Source organism: Hippoglossus hippoglossus, chromosome 13 (genome assembly GCF_009819705.1).
Source record: "Hippoglossus hippoglossus isolate fHipHip1 chromosome 13, fHipHip1.pri, whole genome shotgun sequence".
NCBI lineage: Eukaryota > Metazoa > Chordata > Actinopteri > Pleuronectiformes > Pleuronectidae > Hippoglossus > Hippoglossus hippoglossus.
The window spans coordinates 7,943,876-7,968,236 of record NC_047163.1 but is presented as its reverse complement, the minus strand read 5'-3'; the positions used below and the strand labels follow the sequence as shown (position 1 = coordinate 7,968,236).

The window sequence follows — 24,361 nt, the reverse complement described above, 5'->3', positions numbered from 1 at the left end:
TATGTGCTTATGTTTGCAAGTACGTGACAGACGGGGGCAAAAAAAAAAAGAAAGTGTTTGAGAGTAAACCTTCTTATCAGGGATGTGCAGGTCCAGCCCAGCCATTTTGAGTGCGCGTCAGAGGGTGAAAAGAGTGCTCGCTACTGTGCTGCTGTTCTGCTTAAAGCCACCACCCCCCCCCCCCCCACACACACACACACACACACACACACACGACCACAGTATAAGCAGGAACAACTGGCCGACTTAAGACAGACAGAGTGATGATTTCTTTTGTGGCTTACTGACCCACTCTCTGCTCCGCTTGCCCAAACAACAGAAAGGAAAAAAGAATACTCGTCTATTATGTTCACCGAAAGAAGACAGTTCTCCAGAATCATGCCACCGATCATTATATGACAAAGAAAAGGTGAACTTTCGCTCCATTAGCACTTAGAGGATTACTCATTCGCAGGCGTGAATTCACAACGATACTAAACAAATGCCTCATAAGCAAAAAAGAAAAAAAAACTCATACATTTAGAGCTGTTTGTTGGCTGTACAGAAACAAAGAGAAACTTGCAGAAGCAAAACCAGAGCACAGAGCACAGGTTCCTACTGGGCAGCCAGTTTCCTTATGTTCACGATCAACCTCTTGCAGTATTCCTTATGGTCGACGGGCTTCACCTCCATCACCGTGGCCTTGATTCTGGATTCATCCTGTCAGAGAGGACGAGAAGAGAAAAGCCGCTCATGACGTACATTCACTTTCTTTCGCTGCACAACCAAGGGTCACGGAACAGGACGTGCCTGCTGTGTGGCTATTTGAGCGCTTCCATACTCACACGTTGCTATTTTGAGTGCACAAGTGCATTCACACTGTGTACGGCAACATGCAGCGCACTACATGGACGCACATGATGCGGCTGCCATCTCGGCTACAAAGAGGAGGGGCATGGACCAGCGGTGGGTTTTAAGATAAGTGAAAACTGCGGCCAAGGAAAGACAGTACGTTGTCAACACTGATTGTTGTTTAATTTTCAATGCCGCAATGACACAGGAGACACACGCAACTAATTAAAACAATCAATCAGTCACTTGTTCCAAATGTCATTTCCGGTGTGTGCATGGTGGTCACGATTGATTTAGGGCAACGCCACACTGTCAGAATTCACAGACGCTGCCAGTACCAGTATACTGCGAGGCCTTTATACTACATGTGAGGGTACTGACTGACATATTTAATTCTGTGTCTATGTTTAACAGTGACATGTATGTATGCAGCACATAAAACGCATGAATGAATAAACAGCCATTTAGCCTGTGGTATTCCCCCAAGGCTAAAAACTGGATCTTACAAGCTACACGATGTAAATATATGAAAGTGCATCAGACCTTATAAATCAGTATATCACCCCCAAAATAAAGACGTGAAGTGAGAGACCACTTTCCCATTCTGGGTGAGAGGTTTAAACGCTGCAGTATGTGAAATAATTATCAGCTGGAGACAGATGCAGACATTTTCCCTTGTGCTTAGACTGGATCACCGAATTATTTTCGCTCATCAAATTAACATTTCACAAAGAAAATAGAGGCGGCGTTTAAAAGCATAACTTTCTCCACAGCCGTCTAGACAGTGGAAGGTCATTAGTACCAGTAGCGTTTTTCTCTGTGTTAGAACAGAGGTTACACTCATTTTATCTCCATTATTCTCCAGCTGCTGAAACGTAAATCATCTTCCTCTGAATAAGTGCCCTCATTTGTATGATACAAGAGAAAATTATGGACATTTTAAATAAAAAGATTAAATATGTATAAAAAAATAACAAGCTTTGAAATAAAAAGTTTCCAATATGGAAATAAAACAGAATTCTGATCTGTGAAGATGTTGACAGAAGCATCTTCTTTAAATAATGTAGTTTTATCTGTAGTTTATCTTAAACCAAAATTGGTGATTTCTCGGTGAAGATTATTGAAGTGCTGTTCTTCTACTCTGGGTTCGTGCCTGAAAGCCGTGGTGCCGACGGCGGTTGAGTTTAGACGAGCTGTGTTTGTACGTAAGCAGCTTTTCATCAACATTTGTTTGTTGATCCACACATTGACATCTGTGCCCAGTGTGCACATACACACATAAGAAAGCACAAGAGGCACAACACATTAATTTGCTCGGCTGTGACCTTTTCCTAACAACATTAAAAGTTGCCGCGTTCGCTCACAGAAGAAAAATAACCGTTTCATACGAGCAAAACAAGGCGTTTCATCTCTGACACGGACTTTAACATAGAGCAGCGGGGACGAAGAGTCACTGGAATAAACTAATATCTAGTGATCAACTTACAAATCTGTCCGATTTGCTGTTTAATTACCCGTTTCACGTGTAACCTGCATATTTGATCCTGGCACATGATACACCAGCGGTTCTTACTCAGCTCTGGGAACTGGTTGATCTTTGGTGAAATACAGAGCCAGCAGTGCTCGGGGGGGAAAGTGTGACGAACCACCTCTCCACTCACACCCTCGTCACTATGTCAATATGTCACTATAACCTAAGAAAGGTGCAACAGACGCCATCATATAAATCAGCGATTGTCACACAGAGCAGATCTATGGGGACAGTGTGAGAAATATCAGCCGCACAGTGGAAACAGACACGTGGTGGAGATTCAGCATCTAATTACAAACCTAAAGGAACAATGAGACTTTAATAACAGTTTGAATATCACTGCCACGAGCAGGCGTTCCTGATTCCACTTGAACAAAATCATCCATCACTGACATTTTGAGTGACAACACAATTGGCTGGAAACAAGATCGCAATGATATCAAAATATTTTCAAGGCCTGTATGCGACTTTGATTTGGATTGGTGTTAATTACATTATGCATCACGCCCACACGAACAAACTGCTCATCAGCACTTGTTTTGATAAACTGCAATTAATCATGGGGTGTTTTGATCCAACAGCATCGAGAGGACGCAGTTATTGAAAGTGATGCTGGTTGATTTTATTTCAACCAACTAATTGATTAATTGGGTCAATTTTAACGCTGTGTGTGTGTGTGTGTGTGTGTGTGTGTGTGTGTGTGTGGATGAAAATAAAATCTGGATGTTTCCAGCACACAGACTGACCTTTTTAAACGCACTGTCTATGTATCTTAGAGCTGTAATCTCATTACAGGAGATAATTATCATACTCCTCCTGTGACTGCTGCAGGGTCTTTATTACCTCAAAGCACGAAGATTACATGTTTTCACCAGTGTTTGTTTGTTAATTAGCTGGATTACACACAGATCTACCCAATCGGTTTCCAGTGGATCGGGATAAACGGGCGGATCTGGCACATAGTTCAGTTTTAGGTTCACACCCTTTCTGATAAACATGGTAAGAGACTTCTTGTCAAAACTGACGTCTGCCTGCGATTAAACATGAAGGATGAATATCATCCACTGCTGAGAATCTGCTTTGTGCCACAATCAGCCTATACAACATTGTACACATGACAACAAGCGAGAGCCGCCCACAATGGCTGGCTTGTCACACTGAGGAGGAGAAAATAAAGTGAAAGAGGGGGCTGCAGGTGTGTCTGTTGAAGGAATATGGGGGTTTCGAGGCAGCAGCCAATACCAGCTTGTAGCCGTGCCACGGGCAGTTAGGATGCTGGGCCGAATGTGACGGACACAGTGGCCTCCTCTGTGCGTCGAAGGCGGACGCTGCCCCTGGCTCGGCTCCAGACTTCCTGCTCAGGGTCCCAGCCCAATCAATTCTTTTATGTGCTCCCCTCAAAGCGAACCTCTATCCGTGTGGCCGACAGGAAATGGTGGACGCGACTAATCTGCGTGTGCACCGTTCAAATACTCAAATTATTCTTTGAGATGAGAAATGGTTGCATCAGTTCAAATTTAACCGGGGTGGTTTTGTTAATGAATGGGAGTAACGCAACAGAAAAAAACATAAAGACCCACTTTTTTACTTTTTAGCTAATGAAGGAGGGTTGGAGCTTTAGGGGATCAAGCGTGCTGGGATGACAACAAACCTGCAGGCATCTCATCAGGCTAATGACCATTCTTGTTGTACTTACGTTATATGTTTCTAGCTTCACTCTGCTGCGGAAGACAAATGTGTGGAAGTTGGCTTGTTGGAAGATTTCATCAAAGGCAGTTTCATTCTGAAAGTGAGAGAAATATTCCAAATGAGAGCCGGCAGTATATATATATATATATATATATATATATATATAGTCTTTTAATCAAATGGGAGTTTCATCAAGTTATATATTGGGTGGCTGATAAGTGAATTCTCAGAGACGACTCCTGTGACTTTCAAAGTAATTATTCCCGGAAGGAACAAAGCACAGTAGGTGTCTTAACACAAATTTGTCTGTGCATGTTTGGCTGGAACAGAGCCTGACGTTTTAGCTCTCGCTCTGGCCATTGTGTTATATGAGGAAGGGGAGTCTCACCGAGTCCTTGAGCTGCCCCAGGTAAGCTGCGTTCTGGCCCAGGATGGCCTCTGCACTCTCCTGGAAGCAAGTCACCCACTGGTTGTCTCCATAATCTGCAATGTTAGCCTGATGGAGCAAACAGAAAAGAGTTAATAGGTAGAAAAAGTTTAATGCATACTAAATTTGCAGAATTAATAATATTAAAAAAATGAGTCTATATGATTCAAGGGAATCTCGTTTATGAATGACAACGATTCTGCTGCATTACTAATAGAAACATCAGCTGCATTTAAACAAGTTCTCCTACTTTCTCCCCGAGTAAATTACAAGTTTGTGTTAAACCAGGTGATGCAGAGCAGCAGCTTCCGGCAGTGAGGAAAATAAACCCACATTTTCACTGAAAAACAACTGTGAGATTCGTGAGGATTTTAAGCATGAAAGAAAATCCACTTTTTATCCAGAATCCTGCATGTACAAATGTACCCTCGTATACATTTTGTATAGGGATCCGTTGTGTGTGACAGAGAAGTTGCCAGATGCTTCAACCCACCAAGTAAAACACAACTCTCTACTCTTAAGTAATTACATCCTCTAATTAGGCTATATTCTGCTGGCAGAACATAGTCACTTGCGATACATACAGTGGAAGCAAATTCACAGCTTATACTGCAGCTTGCGAGGAATAACAATATGTCGACTGGTGAGTGGTACAAAACAAAAGCCGCTCATTTCAGATGCCAGGCTTGCAACTGCTCTGATGCTGACTAAGTGAGTTCTTGTTTTTCTTTTAAATTCATTTCTGAGAAAATGAATCTGTACTTATTTATTGCTGCGTATTTCTGTAAAATGACAAACAGCACAATATGGAAAGCTGCAGCAATTAACCCCACGCAGCTCGACTGTAAAGAATCTAAGATTAAGACCTCATTATGCTGTGTCACAGGAAATTCAACTACACAGAGCAGGATGGGGTGATGTTGGACCATAGGGGGGGGATGCATGTGGCGAATGAGTGGCTCGAGTCCCAGAGGACAGAGAGACAACTAGGGAGAGTAAGTCGGGTGAAAGACGAGGCAATGAGATGGACTAGAGGGACGACACCCGCAGCCTCAGCAGGCGCATCTGTTCAAGTCTATGCAGGAATAACAGGGATTTAAAATATGTGCATTTTAATATAAATACACGTGTGTGTGTGTGTGTGTGTGTGTGTGTGTGTGTGTGTGTGTGTGCGTGCGTGCGTGGAACAGCTGAAAAAAGAAAAAAAGAATGAGAAGTTTTACTTACCGACAGGATGAGGCGGTACTTGAAGTTGGGGAACTCTTTGTCACACTTCTCACAGCGGAACATGCCATTCTGCTGGTCCAACACTTTTTTGTTGCAGTCTTGGCTCGAGCAGGCCTGGTACAGGCAGTTTTCCTTGCGCAGGTACACAATGGTGGCTATGCAGGTGTAGTAGTCTGCCTGAAAAAACAAAACAAAAAATACACGTGAAAAAAAGATCTGTGCTAAATATAGTTACTGAAAGGCTCTTCTCACAAGTTCTCTCCTTTTTGCAAACTTAGTTTTTTCTATGCTAAATATGTCGGCGGTTGAAAACCAGGAATGAACCAGTATGAAATGAACATTAGATATTTTCAGCAGTGTGTAGTTGAGTATGTGAAGCGCCGGGAAAGCCACATCTGTGCAGTAGATTGCACAGGTTACACTCCCCAACCAGAATCCTAATGGCTCTGACACAAATGCAAATCAGCAAGGAGGCTGTTGCTTTTGGGAGCTTGGTGACCGTGAGCACGTAATACAGCCTTCAGGGAACATTCCTGGTCAGCGGGGGAAAACACCCGGGCAAGTGACATGAATTTCACATCGGACAGAAATAGAGGAATTTTAAAAAGAAGCTCAAGATATGTGCTGTAATGAAGAGAGGACGAGTTTCTACATGTTTACAGATGAGTCACATTAACTCTCCTCATGTGGAACACTTTAACTTAATGCACACAAACAGATAGTTGTCTCACCCTAACAGCTGATTGTTTCAGTCAGACAGAGTCGCCCCCCCCCTACTAATCTCAGCATCGGCTGTGACAACAAAGACTTGGCCCCTGCCGGTTTTGATAAAGGCTAAAAGTGCTTGTTCAGAGTCAGGGAGCAGAGTTTAATGTCCAAGAGCATCAACCAGTCATTAACGCCACTATGTCAATGCAATTATGTCGACTCTGAAGAACAGTTTAAGGCCACAGGCAGCTGTAATCAGTTTTTACAAAGGGCTGAAAAAAGTCGGACATTCTGATTTATTTTCACTCACACTAACATTCGTTGAAGAGATAAACAAGAAGGCAATTTATTCAAAAACAAAACATGCCTCCAAAGTACGATGAAAATCCATTCTTTCATCCCTCGGACAATAACATTAGAACACGAAAGGACATTAGACTCCAATTAACTTCAAAAACAGGACGACTGACGCTGCATGTCACGTTGGATGGATAAAAGAGTGTGTGACAAATGTCAGGAAACTAAATGAAACAGAAGAGCCGTCTCTTTTTAATTACCATTTTGATTTAAAAACAAACCAACCCAGACATCAACCTCAATTAATCAAGTAAACACCTCATCAAATTAGCGCGTGACTGACCAGCTCCGAGGAGGAGGAGGAGGAGGGGGATGGAGGAGCCTGTTTCTCGCTCCCGTCATAGGCCTTTCCAAATGAAGTGTCAAGGCTACAAGAGGAGGGCGACTGCATACTGTCAGCGAGGGCACGGGAGCAATGTGGAAACTTGAGATTGTGACACAAAGACTTTGTGACAGGGATAATTAATTGCAACAGACTTTGGTAGCGGGGCGGGGGGGTTGTTCTTGTGAGGCCTGACCCTCCGTGCCCCTGTATATGGGATGTCTCAGAGGGGTTGAGGACAGCCTCAGCTCAGCTCCTTTGTCAGAACCAGGCCTCATCACATGCCTTGCTGAGGAGAAGCGAGAGCCGCTGTAGCCCAGGGTCAATCTTTGCCTCCGCAGCAGCAGGGAGCTAATGCCAGGAGAAGCCTTTCACCTGACAGGGGGCTAATGGTTACAGTCAGGATTTGGAGGTGAAATTTGACAAGGGAAAAGAAAAACAACGGATGTGACTGCCTAAGCTCTATCGGAGGCCTTCAGATGACAGAACAGCTGAAGCAGGTCAATTAAAAAGGAGGCGACAAGAGGCACAATAAACCGTTAGCTGGTCATAGAGGAGAGAACTGGAACGCACCAGAAGTAAGTCAGGGTCACCCACAGCCTCGGGCATGAAGAAAAATGAAACTGACATTACTCATTCACCGAAACATATTTTTCACTTAACTGAGGGTTTAAGATAACTGCTGCTCTTGATTGATACTTGAATTTTTTTTAATTTGTCTTTATTTTCTGAGGCACAATTGGTCCTTAAGTCTTCTCTAAGCTTCCGACAACACAAAATGTCCTAAACCTCTGATGTCTTCATTTTGTCTTTTACAGACACGGCAAAACTGTCTTTCTTCTGCCTCTCGGTACCTTATCATAATCACTTGCATCTAGTAATTGTCCTAGGCTTAATGGGATATTCTCACCACACTGTGATGATTACTAATGTGTTAAATTATGTTAAATTACACAAGTTAATATCTCCGCACAGGTCAAATTAGCCACCATAGACGATTCATAACACTTTGGTGAGAGCCGGGTTCCCTCGACGGTGTAATAATATAGGAGGGATATTAAAGAATACATATTACTTTACTTATTTTAAAGGCGGTTATTTCATTTCAGAGGGCAAAGAATAGAGTGTATATGTAATTTCAGGGATATACGGAGCACTCACTCACTGTGCAGTGGGATTAATGAGGAGCAGAATCAGGAGTCTTTGTGGGATCCAACTTTCATCACACATACCTGGTGATTTTGATCAATCAGTGATAATCAAGAGTCATCCCGTCGAAAAGCAGTGACAAGGTTACACCGCAGACGGACTGTATAGACCTGCAGCGTGTACTGTGAGGTTTGTAAATTACAAATGCAGCTCGACTGCGGGCGCTTCTATTTGTTGTTTGGGATTCAACGTGGGCCTTTTCCTTCGTCCTTGAATATCTTCAAAGAGTCCTCCTTGAATAACAATATGTCTGGGGTTACCATAACTGGGAACGTTTGAGTGCGTCAAGGCAAAGCCGAGCGTGTGCGTACCTTGTCTCCGTGTCCCAGGTGCTCGGTCTTAACGTCAGAGAGGGTCTTCCAGTTGGTGTTTCCACCCCCGCCGCCACCTTTAGCCTCCGTCAGAGACTGTCCTTCCATGGTGTGGCCCTCCTTATCGTACCTATGTGAAGTAAAGAGAATATCAGTTACTTGCTGATTCGACCCAAGTGTAGCTTTAAGACACTAACTGAAAAAAAGTATTCGTTACAGATTGTCCAGAACTCACTTGATTGTTTTCTGCAATTGCTAGATAATAGTTAGAGGTGCATAGCAATCTTTCTGTTCCCTTGTTGCTGTGATTATCTCACTAATTTTGTCCAATTAACAGCCAAAAGCTAAACTATTTTGTTAGGCATCATAGAGGAAGAAGATAATCAGAAAATCTTCACATTTTAGAAAAAGAAACAAGTGAAAATTTGGCCTTTTAAGCTTTAAAATGTATTTAAATGTTAATCTATCATTTGATTATCTAAATAAATAGCTGCCAAATAAATCCAATAATCAACTAATCATTTTAACTTTGTATAAATTGTGTGCAGATTTAGCATTCCATGGCCACGACAAAATTACTTATGATAGACAGTTAAAAAAATAAGAATTATAAATACATATTCACATATCTTTCCATAAGTAGAATACAAGCTATCCGTTTAGGGCTATATTGTTTAGCCTTGATCGTTGTTGTTTGAGCCAGAGCCTCCATTTGTTACTCAGCCGAGAGCAGGGCGAGCTAAGAGGCTTGTGAAATGAATCAACAGCAGTGGGACCGGTGAGCCGGCCAGGGTCAGGGCTGTTACGGAGATATTAGAAACCCATATTTTGCCCGATGGTCGCAGTAATTCACGGAAGACAATGGGAAAGGGAAGAGAGACAGAGGGGTAGAGTGAGAAGACATATGAGTGCAGGTAAAATGCAGTTGTGGGGGGGGGGGGGGGGGGGGGGGAGAGAAAGTTTAAAATGGTTACAGAAATCAATAACGCTTACTAATCTGTTGGCCACAAGGCAAAGTGGTGCGCAATGGGGAGGTCGGGTTGTAAATACAGGGAGTGAATGCCTTGCTCCTGGAGGCATGACTAATTGAAAATATCCCCATTAATGGTTCACACTGTGGCCTGAGCAACGCAGAGGCTGCCAGTTTCCCATTACTAATGACAAATGTGACCAATTTGTTATGGTGGCACCAAATTCCTCACCAGTGTACCTGCGCTGCTTTGCTGTAATTGTTCCTGCCCCCACTTAGGAGCTCGGGGGAAAAAAAATGTATTCTGACAAATCAATTCAGACTTAATGGAGATACGTCTCTCTGTCACGGCTCAACGTCTCCCCTAAGACAGATGTTCCACAGAGGAGAAAAGTGACGTGACAACATAGCTGAGGTGATTAAAAAAGCATCACTTTTTGAAAATGTACGACTGCAGACGAGCGCGGCTTCACAGTGTTAATATGCCTGTGATTTGATAGAAAACAGTGAGAGGCCTCCAGTTTTAAAGCCGCGGCCGTTTTTATCATCGCAGACAGCGAGGAGCACAGGAAACAGAAATGGCACCGAAGACAGTGATCGTGATCGATGAGACAAAAGGAGGACAAATTAGATCTGGCAGAGAATGTGCAACGTGAGTCAACTGAACTCAGGCAGATCTCAGCTTAGAGAGGCAGCACGGCTTCGGTGAGACAAACTAGAGAGACAACTGCGGGGTGACAGACAAGCATGCCACCGCCATGTCATGTGTCAGTGTGTCAATGAACAGGGACAGGGCAGCAGCATAGACATGGCAGAGGAGGAGGCAGAAGGGATGATGGGAAATGCTGTTTGCAGCTGCAGGCAAAAGGCTCTAATGCCTCAGCTGAGAGTGGCAAACACACAACAAACACGATTACCCCGTGATGTGTGAGACATCCGCCGGTGACTGACATGTGGTCAAATACGGAACAGGCAGCAACTTGAAAGAAGTTGAGGCGGACAGTTTATTTCACCGTGTTTACTCTTCATTTATGTTTAAATTAGACGGATCACACAGGCTGCAAATGGAAAATCATCTATGTAAAAATCTAAAATCAAACGTTTACATGTCATCCCTGCACACGAGGACTATTTTGCATGCACGAGTCAACGCTTTCATTTTAATGGCTTTGTCCTTTACAGAGCTTCACAGGGAAATGATATCATGGAAAAACAGAAGCAAAGTTTTTAATGTGCTGCAGTATTTTTCTGATTAAATGGAGTTGAAATGGTGCAGTTAATGCAAACTGGACTCCTTGCTCACATATTACTTTACTGTGTTTTAAATAGACTACCTCAACATATAAAGAATATACAAAGATACTAGTCTGTGGGACAAAGCGACAATTTACATCTCTGTGAACATTCAAAGGCAAAGTGTAGCTTTAATCTCAGTGTTTTGAACTTAAAAACAATCTTTATAAAAGTGAGATGTAAAAAGTGGGCTTGATATTGTGTTTTTTTAAGTTGTTCTGCTGATTGCTTTTGTATTTGTTTTGTGTATAGAATATTAGAAAATTGCAGGGGAAAAAAGTTCAATATACTTTCCCAGAACCCAAACAAAGGTTTTCAAAGAGCTTATTTTGTCGAAAACCCGAAGATATTCAGTTATATATCTACGACAAGAAAAAGCAGCTAATCCTTACATTTGAGAAGCTGCAACCACAAAATATTTTGCTTGAATTTCATCTCTTCTATTGAATTTCTATCGATAAATGAATTTAACGCTGAAACAATTTAGCAAAAAAACACTTCGTGACTAAAAGGAGAACATCAACCTTAACAGGAAGCTGATTTGAAGGATGCTTCACTTTGTCCGACGCCTACGAGACCAAATTTAGTTCGAAACATTCAGCGAGTCAGTGACTAATAACTCAGTGATTTTGCTTGTGACAAGAAATCTTTATCCTATCAATACCACACTGCAAAAACATTATGGTAATATTGCATTCAATTAAATAATGAGGCATCATTAAATCAAATCATCAGGCATCATGTTCATTAGACGACCGTATTATAGCTTGTTTGCTTCTCAGCTGATTAATTAGTGCTCCAACTATGTGTTCTGTGTTCTGTGTATGTGAAAATACTGGCTTCATGAAAAGACAGGGAAAATGTCAGTTTGGACTAAATAAATGAATCTGAGACTAATCGAGGACTAAGAATAAACTGACGGAGTGTTGCTAACAGAAAAGTGATGTGTGGGAAAAGGCTGCACCGCCATCTCCCAATGTGCTGTTGCCACCTAATGGACAACTGCCTCTGCACAGTTAGATGGACGAGAGTGGATGTGATTCCTACACTGATAATTTACTGTAGATTCAATGTTAAGTTGGCAGGTGGGGTCAAGTCAACACTGATATCTGCAACTTAATTATGACAACTCCTGATTCAGATATCTACAATTTAATTCTGACTATTCATAATTCAAATTCATGATATCGACACCACCATTCTCAGAAGATCAAACTTAATTTCAGGTATATTAAATTGAGGCTTATTAAAGATCTCTTGAACTAGAAAGTTTTGAGTAGGTTATACAGAATTAATGACTGTTTTGACAAATCGTCTTAAACAAAAAATATTCCTCGTCACAGTAAAAGTCAAAATGAAATTCTGGATTGTCAAACTTTGTTAAGAAAAGTTAAAACGGCTTGTGCTGCTGAATGTGTTGCTATATTTACAAGGCACGGGATTGGCTGGTTTACTGCCCCCACCTAAGAGACGCTGCCACAGTGTGTGTGCGCCGTAAATTATAAACAGACCAGACTCATCACTTAGATGCCTACTATTTTTATAATCTATTTAATTGATTAGTTGTTGCAGCCCTAGTCAAGTCTTATTAAAAAAAAGAGGGCTGGTGCACACAACACTTGCAAACTAACAATGCACCAAGAGCCCAGATTAACCCAAGGATCAGGATAATTAGTGCACAGGGCAGCATTCTTATTTGAGCAAATTAAAGCTATTTTCATCTCTGCAGGATTAATTAGGGCGACGTTAAAGGAAACTACTCAGCCCTCCATAGAAAAACACTGGAAAGTGCTGAGCGGCACCGCATTTACGCTGCAGAAGTTTGAGTCAACAGCCCACCAAGGATCGACGATTCATTTGAGGAACTCCTCAAGGTCTCCTTCAAAAAAATAAAATTTAAACTGAAGACACCTGTGCATGAGTAACACAAAGATGCTTCAGCAGAAATGGATGTGCAGAGAAGCTTTACAGAGGCTGAGGAGAAAAGGTTCGGGGGTTCTTCTGCGCAAGAAGTCAAATGAATGATCAAAAATAGTTAAATTCATTTGATTCCTTGTTCTCTTATATTCACATCTCGGCTGAAGGAGCTATAATTAAAAGGCACACCTCTGTGAACAGGTACCATCCTGGCAACCGGGCTTATCAGCAACACAACAGCAGCTCGCAGTCTCCCGGTGAAAACACACTGTGACAACTTGCTTCTCAGCAGCACATACTGCATCATCTCTGGAATGCAGCCTAAAAATAAATAAACAAGGAGGCCGTTCTCTCTATTCCCTTCGCTGGCTGTGTCTCACCTCTCAGACACGCTGCATAACAATCCTGTCTTCACTGTGGATCTCACTATGACTGACTTGGATCTGCATTATGAGTCAAGTCCGGCCTCCCACCATCTGTGACTTTAAACTGGTCATTAGAGGACGCCTTCAAACCTGCAGGAGCTCCCTGTCCAAGAGGACCCGCGTGGGCCAACACTTCTGCAGAGGATAAACCAACACGAGCATTTAAGGGTCATTATCTCCACGCGTCCAACTGAGAAGTTAGTGGAGGAAGTGGAGCGAACACGCTTCTGTCATTAAGCAGAAGAGAGCAGGGGAAGTGTGGAGAGCCTGTGCTGCAGCATGGATGAGGAGACTGGTGCAGGACTTTGTGTTGTTCAGGTAGAAGAAAGCAGAAAACCCAGGAGAGGTCCTGATAATACAGCATTTTTCTATTGTTACCCAAATGTAAAATAATCCCCTTATAAAACTATAATGGCACTCAGTAGAGCACATAACGCTTTGAAGGCCAAACAGTCTCCTTAAATTCAATCAAGCTGCAACAAAGATATCTATTTCCTAAATGTGCCTGATATTTTTTCATCAAGATCCAAGAATTGTTTTTCAAAATGCCCCATTTCACATCATTAAAGAAGTTGGGGTGAAACAATCCTAGATCTGCCCCCTGATAAGGATCAGCACCAAAATTTAATGAGTTCTTCTTTGATCCGTACTGAATCCTGCCACCAAGTTTCGTGGAAATCTGATCGGTAGTTTTTTGTGTAATCCTGCTTAGAAACAAACCAACCAACCAACAAAAGGACCAAAGTAAAATAAATAAATAATGGTAGTTTGCAGTTAATGGCATTCTGGGAAACCACATGAAATAATATTCACAGAAGCCAGAGCCTGGTGCTGAAACCATCATGTGGAATTTACTGCGAGCGAAGACGTCTGACTGATGAGGCACAAACGAGTGATTTCTGTGAGCTGCCTCTTTCTCACCTGCCAGGTTGAGTCACATTTCACTGCTGTGATTATGCAGATCAGTCCTGCTGATCAAGCACACACACCGATCAGCCACAACATTAAAGCTGGCAACTGGTTCTAATGTTTAATGCAGACTGGTGTACATCTGCGGCCTGTTTGGAACCGGCTCGTTCTGAAACTATCAGTGCTGTGAATTCAAAAGGTATTTTGTAGTTTTAGATATGTTACATCGCTTCATGGCTTGACTAAGCATTAATTCTGTGGATGATTGGTGTATATAATGTTCACCGTCCTTTTCTTATTGGTGCAGGGCAGGTAGCGGTGCTGGGAGGTAAATAAATGAAACCCTTCAGACAGAAACAACTGGATCTTCACTCACTGATACAGACATCTGCCTTCATGTCACAGAGGAGGGGCAAACGTGACCTGCTGGATCTCCAGGGTGGACAGGTCAATCAGTTCGCCACAACACGGGAGGGATGCTACTATCACCGCGCTCCACCTCAGTCCATGTGAGCACCGTCAGTTCTTTCTGCCCTTTCCCAATGCATCTCTATAAACCTTGACACCGCACACTGACTTGGTGAGGTCTTTCTTTTAAAGATAGACAAGGGAGGGGAAAAAGAAAAGACTTATCCACACCCCTGGTGCAAAGGAATTAAAGACATACAGCGCAGACTTATTTCTGATCATGTTATACAGCAGGGAGAAGAAATAATTTAGGAAAATGAGGAATCGAGGAACTGGCACGGGAGCCCCGAAGAAAAGATGAAAGCTTGGGTCTTAAATGTTTCTCTATTCCTCTGCAAGACGAGCCAAGAGAAAATCTTCAAGGAATAGAGTCACATGTCTTAATTGTGTTACTGTAGAATAATAGAATCTGCTAGTAGCTGCGGTTCCTCTGACAGATTCAGCCGTAGCACCGTACGCATGACTACACGTGCAGATAACCACTGATTTTAGGGACATCCTGGATAATTTGCCCATCATTCTATGTGGGAAAGGGAAAACAAACATGACAGAGAATATGTACTCAAACCACGCAACCGCACACAGGCATCAAGATAAAAAATATCCTACAATCAACATAATCACACAGAAATGAGTCTGGATTTCATTTAATCTGGAAAGGCGATGAGGAGTAAAAAAGTGTTTTCCACAGATCCAGTATGATTTCCATTTATATGTAATGCTTCATCGACGTACACCCCCCCACACACACATTGTGGCTAATGGGGGAAAGCTAATCTTGATAATGAGAATCAGAGCATGCACTCTCACAACTTGGGAAATGGAAACGCGCTGTTAAAACCCTTCCGAGTTCTTCAATTTCGACAGCAATACTTTCGTGTGAGAAGTTGGCTTCCGGGGAGAAAAATAAAGGAAAAACGAGCCCCGTGGCCTTAAATGTTAAATGTGTACCCATGTTTTACACCTGCTGTAAAAGCACTTTGTCATGAGTATACAACTCCAATGATATATAAGCAATTTTCTTCACTACATTATCTATGGCGCTCGCTCACCAGCCTCGGAGTTTATACGCCTCAGGGATGTCTGGGTTGACCATCAGGGTGCTGCTGAAGGATGCTGAGAGGGAGCGGCCTCCGTAGTCAGAGACCTTCGCCCCCTTAATGGCCACGATGGGTTGTCCAGAGCCATCAAACTTCTCTGCCTGCACAAGGAAACAGAAGAGGACAAACCACAGACAATGATTTAAACTGTGTTACTTGTGTTTGACTGGATTCTATTTCTTCAGTTTGTTTATCAAGTACTATGTATAAAAAGATGAATAATTTGCAGACTTTATATGCTGGTGGTGCTGTTAAATTTTTTGGGGGGAAAGAAGTGCTCATAGCAGACTGAATAAAAAGATGGTGGCTGGTGGCTGGTTGCAGTTCAGGTGATAAACCTGTTCTCCACCTTGTTAGTGGATAGGACATGGACCAAATTAAAAAGTCAAAAAAAGCATTTAACATGTTAAAGTAATTTTTTGATGATGATTCCTGCCATTTTAGGAGGTAATGGTTTGTATATTAAGTTTGGTTTCAATTATTTGTATCCAGATAAACAGTCTATGGCCAATAATTACAATGCTAACATGCTAATAATGAGCAGGTATAATGTTTAGCATGTTCACTATCTTACTCTATCATGTAAGCATGTTAACATTTGCTGAGACTCATGGAAATATCTTCTTAAACTACACAAAGAGGTTGATTACCTGCACAAAAGACAAACATTTCTATGCCCAGAACCACGACACTAATGTTTTTAATCATCACTTTATACACTTCTAACAAACACAATAACTCGGAGCACATATACAAGTTCAGTTCCAACATTAGTGTCAACTTGTTTTTCAATAATTACTTATTTACTTGGATTTTCGCTTTCATAGTTTTTCATTTCTATTCACTACAATAACCTGGGGACACAAACTGAGGTAAAAGCAATAATGGAAAGAGGCGGGGGCCACAGAAAAGCATTCGGAGACGAGGAAAAATATCTCAGACACTTGCTGCTTGGTTTTGCCATTGTTCTGTAAAAACTACACAGCTCATGCACCTCAGCGTGTCCCTCTGGAAAAGAGGTAACTGTCGAACAAACAAACAGGGAACACTGTGCTTCTTGTCAGGTGGAAAGAAATGGTGGCAAACTCAGCACAGTCCCTCTGAGCCACAGGTAAAAGTCAACTGCAGGAGCAGCTACTTCATCACCCTGTGACAGGGAATTCACTCGACTATTTCTGCCTCCGTTAAACACGGAGCGCACGGTTAAACCTCTTCGGTTCTGAAACTGCAGAACGGTGATCGGAAAAAAACGTGTTGAAAAACCTTTTTAATTAAATTCCCTCTGTAACATACCGTCGCCAAAACCTTAAGATAATAAGCTTCACACATGTAGAGTTTATAACAGGTTTCTGTACTGCAGGTGTTGTGAATGTGAGCTTTAGCTTTAGTTCGGCTTAAATCATTCAACCTGAAATAGTCTTAAAATCTCTTACATCAAAAAAAAAAACAATCTCTTAAGAGTTTGACGAATTCACAGATCAAAGACAGTTGTTTTCTAATGGTGTTCTGAGAGGCAAAAGGAATCATCACATCTGATGCATTATGGAGCCGGTATTGATTTTTCATCGGTCATTTAAAAAGCTCCACATCTCCACCACGTACATATTTTTAATTCTCCATCTCAAGCTTGTACTCACTTCCTCTCCCCACAGAGTGACAGTCACCAGCTTGCCAGACATGTCCATCAGATCGAGCGTCCTCTTGGACACCTCTTTGTTGGACTTTGTCGTGAGGCGGGTCACCTCGTCCACTTTTTTGCACACTCCAATCACATCTGCATCAAAAAAACAAAATCTGTGTTATTGGTGGATTTGAAGTTTCTCTCCTCTGACAGATCCACATTGTGGATTGCATCACTTCCTGTATTGACAGTGACTGCTGATGCGTGTACTCTTGAATTTTGGCCGTGAAAATAGTTGAAACTATAAAATACGACTTTCAAAACAAGCCCCATATAAACACTGATCTGCATCAGCATTAAAACCAGTTCCAGGTCTCAATGTTGTGGCTGATCCATGTATACGTATTATAAATATTCATTGTGGTGTTGACGCCCACAGGTCACGATAGGTCCCATGGTTTCAGGCACAAATTGCCTCTTGGGAAATAAGCAATTCACTCATTTCATACAGGTCATCAGTCTGTACACCAGCCACTTACATCCATAATGTAGGAGAGAACCCAGGAAATAGGCTTTAATTGTTTCTACAAACATATTTAATCGATCACACTTTGTTGACTAATGCAATCAAGCACAATGAATGGGGAGAGATTCATATATTTGTAAAAGGTGCAAGAGTGGCATCACCGACATTACTCATCTAAAAACCCCCACACCACAGAGTAAAGGGATTTTAAATGTATTTAACTGTGATGAAAACTTAAAAATGACTTTCTCGCTTCCAAAAATCAGTCAGGTTGCAGGAAATATGATCCCTATCTCACTGGCTGTGAATTATGGTGTTGCATAATGACCAGAATTTTTTTTTGCATGATGTCAAGTGAAATCACTTCATCATTTTATCAAATTAGACAAGCGTGGGGAAGTTTGTCATGATTAGTGTGTGAAGTCATGAGTTATGGCCAAAAACAGATTCTGTGGTGTCAGAGTGACCTTAACCATTTGTTATGTTGGAGCCAGTGTTTCCCATTAATTACCAAGACGGTCGCAGCCCACCATGGTCTTACTTGGCCGGCATTAACTCATAACACTCGACACATTTTCAACACGTCTCATAACAACATAACATGTGGCGTCATTGTAGAGCTGTGTGCAGCGCCCCTCTGCGGGCAGGCAGAGCACAGGCATAACATCAGTACATACTATTTTTATTGTGTTTTGCTGTGACAAGCTTCTCAGTGTCTGCTGCTGCTGCTGCACGTGTTCACGGGGCAGGCTTAACCTTTACTTGACACATTTTTGAGTCAAAATATAGTCTGTAAACTGGGAAAAGCCCCACAGCTGCCTGATGTGTTTTAATGTAGATAATCGATGGGGGCTCCTTACCGATGATGGCATCTTTTTCTCTGCTCTCCAGGTCACCGATGGAAACAAACTCGCACTGCACCATGGGCACGTCGCCGCTGTCTTCGCAGGGGATGATGGTGGACTCTCCGTTCAGCGTCATCTCGTAATCATTCTTCACAGATGTGTACTGCTTGTTGGCGATCTTCAGGGAGGCCTTGGAGATGTAGTAGACCTGGCACACACGCACACAGATGAAGCACGTGTTAATCAGAGATCAGGGCGAGCGTTTCACCTGACTGAATGGTGCAAACAAGATACGACTTCAGACAGTCGGGGGGGATCAACACAGGCTGGCAGATGATCATAAGCTGCTTATTGTATGGGTACAGTGCAGCCAGATGACTCATTCATAGTCTCTGTGGTTTTAACTCACAAAGTGCTGGCAGCTGTTGATAGAATAGTCTGTGGCCAAATCGCTCGTTGACGGCACAGTGAAAGAAAGTTTGGCCAGATCACCGGGACACCCTGAAGCTTTATCTGCAGCAACATCTCACCTTGCCGACCTCAGCCAGGCTGTAGAACTTGTCCACCTCTTGGTTGAAACCAGTCACTCGTATCTCCCCCTGTCGTCAAATAAAGCATTTGAAATTAAAGTTAGGACGTGCACAACACAGGATGTCCAGGACGTTGTCATTTATTTGCATAACGTGAAGATGTGACACTCACGCTCTCATCCACGAGCTCCATGGAGAAGAGTTTGCCGTCACCGCGAGAGTTGCTCCATGTTCGGATGCTGCCCTTGTTGGTTACACGGGCACGGATGGTCCACCTATCACACGCAGACGAGGCTCAAGTTACTCGTGTCACCGTTGCCTCATTTTCAGAGCAGAGAAATTACACCTGCACATTTTTTGTTGATTAATTCACAAACTCAACCTTTCAATAACATGCCCCTAGTGGCCCTTGGTACAGTGATCTTTACCATTTACTTGCCATCTCTGCAACAGGATCACTCGTGGGGAAGAAAAGTGCAGGTTTGGCCAATGACTTCCAAAATGGCTAATAAATCTTATTCTGTATGAGTCCTGCACTGTTGTTCTTCAATTGGTAAGATGTATTTGGCATTTTAACCTCTGTGAGAAAACCTTTATGGTCCAACTGTGGCTCCGTTTTTATCACTTGCGCTCTCGTGATTCATGTCAAACTAGAGCCCAACATCTCGGTATCAGATTACATTTTGTCCAATATGAAAACTTTCTCCAGATCACAACGCAGAAAAGGATTTTCGGGGTGATTTACAAACGGTGTCATCGCATAGTTTGTCCAGCAGCGCACGCTCCGCTACTCTGTCAGCGCTGTCTGCAGCACATGTAGCAGAGTGCTCATCACTGCTGAGCAGATGGTGCTGCAGAGTCAAGCTGCGGCTGCACAGCAAGTCGCTAACTAGTTTGTGAAATACATTGCTGCAAAGTTAATAAACAAAGATCCCATCATTTTTGCCTTTCCAATTCAACATATGTTTATATGAATCAAACCCAGTATTGGTGAAGGTCTAATTGAAATTAGTTTTTTGACATTAAATATAAAAGATTATTTTGTTTGAAAACCTGGCTGTTACATAGATTTTTATGAAGCAGGACATTTGCATCTTTGAGGACAGTTAAAAGTTAAGTTGAAAACATAAAAACTTTCAGAGTTCATTAACTGAAAAAACTAAGCACTGACATCTCATCACAAATTTCATGTTTCTGTTCAATCTCTTTGTTAATTATCAGACGACATACACCAGCACCTCAATATCTCCACTACTACTTCCAGTGGAATAGAATCTCATACCACATTAAAAAACTACGGCTTTGCAATGACCAGAACTGATTCAGTGGCACATTGTATCTGTGGCAGGACTAGAGTATAACATTTAATTTAATTATTTATATTTTAACACCTCACCCAGGTCTCGTTGGTGCTTAGTCCCTCGTTGTAATTTCTTTTTACTGCATTAATGTAATGCAGCAATGTGTCGTTACTGCTCCAAACGTACAAGCTTTGACAGGATGTAGAATACTCACTTGGACTGGTACGGGTTGAGGCTGGCGATGGGTACAATTTTGGAGCTGCCCCCTGGAGTGCTGGGCACAGCAGATGCCTTCTTCCCAAAGTCTCTATTGGAACCTCTGTTCATTGCTGGGGGAGCGAAGCAAGAAATAAATGATCCATGAAGCGCGGTGATGGAAAGAAGTCAAGAGAGAGGGAAGGGAGACATACATTATTCATCACAGATGAATTACATAAATCCAATTTCTTTGGATTGCAACTGTGATCATTGTAATTATCTCACTTCATGAGGGAAGTTTCTTCAAAGAAACAAAAAAACCTAAGGACTTTAAGTAAATTCATAACCGTCAACTTGAACCTAACAGGATGAATGACTAACGGAAAACAAAAAATCTCGTCAAACCCGGTTGGTGGAGACGTGTGATCCCGCGCTTGGGTGAGAAGGATGACTCACATTTCACAGAATCGGGGCAGAGTGTGAAATGCTACAACAAACTGGAGCTGCTCTTCCCCAGGAGAGCGCTGCTGCCTGACTTTGAGATTTTTCTGTTTGAACAAGCGCTGCACATTTGATTTGTGTGCGTCTCACGCGGAGGATTAAAGTTCAAAGTGTCCACTTAAGTCCTTCCGCTTTGCCAACCACTGCACTTCTGGTAATTAAGCCCCCAGATCAAGCAGCGCACACAGAGAAATGAACAATGACTGTGCTGATGAGGAGGGTGCTTGCCACAACCTCAATTCCCACACGGTAGATTAGCGGGATGAATACCTGCTATGACGGAAACTAGAAGATAGCAAAAACCCTTCTGACAGACGGATTGCACATCTCTCCTCGTCCAGGTTATTTACTATGCTGTGATCCACTGCTTACACTTAACACCCAACAGCATAAATACATCTGTATGTTCACAGAGTTGATATAAACTCTCCTGGAGGTCAGTGGTGCTCAAGAGTTTGTGTGTTCTACTGTGTTTGTAAAATGTAAATAAAAACAACAACAGGCAGAGACACTCATCAACTGTGAGTGTCAATAACACTTGAGAGCTAAAAATGAAAAGGTTTCGTCACAATCACTTGCACCAAATTGCAAAAAGCAGTAGAGAAATACTGCCATCTGGTGGGACTTTATGAAGTCACTCGGCTATGAAAGTGTTTTTCCACAAAAATTTGAATTCTGACCATTGTCGTCCATTTTAATTCACGTTCAAGAGCTAAAATAACAGGCTCTCACCTTCATTTCTATTTTGTTGCAGCAGTGGAGGACGGGGCTCGGTGTTTGGAGCCGACTGCTGGCCTTTACCTACAAAGAGGATTTGACATCAGCAATGGCTCCATTGGCAGTAAAACCTTATATGTATAGTTAATGTATTGTATATCAGAATATCAGCTCCTCAGCTTATTCATTTAGCGCTGCTTTAAGATAAATGAATCTGTAGATAGCACTTATTATTAAGAGCAGTGTCTTGAAGCCTTACCCTCTGTGTATGGAGTAGGGTCTCCTATTTTCCCATCAACCTCATCAGCAGACTTTATGACTTCAATTTCCAAAATGATCACCACGCGCCTGTAATCAGTAATGTCCATGAACGACAAAGAAACCTTTGTACAAATCTTAAATTTCTTGCAAAAATAGGAATTAAAAAATAAAACTGCACATCTATTAAAAATGACTTACCGTCCATCCTTTAGATTATTGGTCACGTGCCTCTTCAGGATACAGATGCAGTTGGGGGCCAGTCTGTTGTCCTCGGCCATGCAGTTCAGCTGGGTGGAGAGCATGAAAGCTGCAAAGGGAGCAGAGAGTCAGGGTCACACAGCTCGATTCATCTCAGGGGCTCTGAACGCCCACCCTACAATTAGCTTTAAATTTAATTGTTAAAAGTACAGAAACGGGACGATTCACTGTCAGATCTTTGGCATCCTTTATATTTATATATATATATATATATATATATATATATATATATATGTGTGTGGCACTGCTAAAATAAATGTTAGCACTGAGATTGAGATATTGGCTTTTAAATGTCATGCTCCACACATGACAACAAACTGAAAAGAGAACGATAGCATCAGATAATCACTATTTAATTGTTCACAATCTCTTTCAGTAAAATTAACCTTTAAATACATTTACTGTTTTTATGAAGTTAAACAGTATCCTACATTATGTTCATAGTTGTCTTTGGATTTTGTGAATGATTGTTTCCTACATTGTGAATTTGTATTGTAACCAGGGCATTCTTGAAAAAGGAGGATTACTTGCATTAGCCTTTGCCTAAATATCTAAGGTTTGAATGAATGAATGACAAAATAAACGATACACATTGGAAAATGAAATCTGAATCAGTCAGTGAATCCAAACTCACAGGACAGAGTGTGCAGCCCATCACTCATCATCACCCGAAAGCGAGCTGGACCACTTCCCCCTTCGATCTTGCGGATGTTCTGAAAAGAGACAAAACAAGCGACACTGCTCAATAGTTTGAAATGTTTCACTTCCCATCTATTGCTCGTCTCTGATCTTGTGGTTCTTCATCCTATAAGTGGGCTCCTTTCCTTTAGTTTTGATGTACGACACAAACTCAACATTTCTTGTTTTGTTTTTGTGAATAAACCTGCAGCGGCTGAGTGTCTCCTACAGTTTGCAGCATCATGTTTCCTTCATCCCTGTTGTTGATGATCTTGTGCAAAGTGACACAGTCCAACCTGAACCTGCTGCATATTGTATCATCTCGAATTAAAAGCTATACATAATTTCCCAGCAGCTGTTGCACCCTGAAGAAAATAAATGATGCAGCTACACTTTGCTGTAACCTGATTATCTGAGCGTGTGTTGTCACCACGTACAGGAGGAGCTGCAGTGATGTCACAAATCGGCGGAGGAAACAATGTGAGGTGCTGGTTTTATGAATCACTCACCACCAGCTGAAGCACAGCGTCGTTGACTCCTGAGCCATTTGACAGAGTCTGGAAACACAAGATGTTACAAGACGTCAAATCATCACTTTGAGACACTAGCATGACGTTTCTTTCTCTCTACACATGACGACAAAAACTATTTTCATCAATATCATATATGAAACTAGCACTAAAGCTCAGTTTGACAATAAAACGCCGCCTAACGTTTAAATAACAAACAAAAGTTAGCATCTAAGCTAATGCTTTACATTGACATTACAGACGGTGAGGCTTGTCAACAAACGACAGTTAGCTCCTGCAGCTGAACAAAGACAGTAAGAACCTGGACCAGGCCATCTTTCAGTTTTACGTTTCTTTATTCAGAGCCATGTTTCCAGCTGCTAGCAGGGACCTCACCTCGATGGCTCCCTCAGTGAGCTGCGCCATGTCCGCGAAGTGGAGGTTTAGCACCGAAAAAAGACGAATTTACAGGAATACTCGCGGCTCGGTGAACAGTTCACTTCCTGCACTGACGATGATGCGTGAGTTGTGTCGGTGGCGCCAACAGCTTCGACAAACGCGCCAAACGTCCTGCAGCTTCCGCTTCCGGTCACTGATCTGACGTCTGCACGCAGTGAAACAGACGCAGAGACTGAGGGTCTGGTTAAAAACTGTATATATATTATTTATAAAGACAATATTATATTATATAATCATTATTATTATATACATATATATTTATT

The 24,361-nt window shown here is 42.1% G+C and overlaps 1 protein-coding gene across 1 annotated transcript; it reads right to left on the bottom strand.

The window, feature by feature from the left end:
* Positions 1-431: 431 nt before the first annotated feature.
* rpa1 (replication protein A1) lies at positions 432-24,222 on the bottom strand. Its single transcript, XM_034604676.1, has 17 exons — positions 24,036-24,222; positions 23,640-23,687; positions 23,087-23,165; positions 22,393-22,501; positions 22,186-22,281; positions 21,949-22,016; positions 20,732-20,846; positions 19,389-19,491; positions 19,217-19,285; positions 18,702-18,894; positions 17,332-17,468; positions 15,647-15,795; positions 8,613-8,742; positions 5,706-5,882; positions 4,440-4,547; positions 4,059-4,145; positions 432-699 (listed from the first exon to the last, which is right to left on the bottom strand). The coding sequence occupies exons 1-17, from the start codon at positions 24,063-24,065 to the stop codon at positions 595-597; spliced, it is 1,803 nt and encodes a 600-aa protein (XP_034460567.1). The 5' UTR covers positions 24,066-24,222; the 3' UTR covers positions 432-594.
* Positions 24,223-24,361: the final 139 nt, after the last annotated feature.

What these genes read in the sequence shown, in the direction of transcription:
- rpa1 (XM_034604676.1), bottom strand. Translation starts at nt 24,065, where the DNA reads ATGGCGCAGCTCACTGAGGGAGCCATCGAG. An exon ending in CCATACACAGAGGGTAAGGC is followed by an intron (nt 22,017 to 22,185) that starts TTCAAGACACTG and finishes CCTCTTTGTAGG; the next exon opens with TAAAGGCCAGCAGTCGGCTC. An exon ending in AGAAAAAGATGCCATCATCG is followed by an intron (nt 17,469 to 18,701) that starts GTAAGGAGCCCC and finishes TTTTTGATGCAG; the next exon opens with ATGTGATTGGAGTGTGCAAA.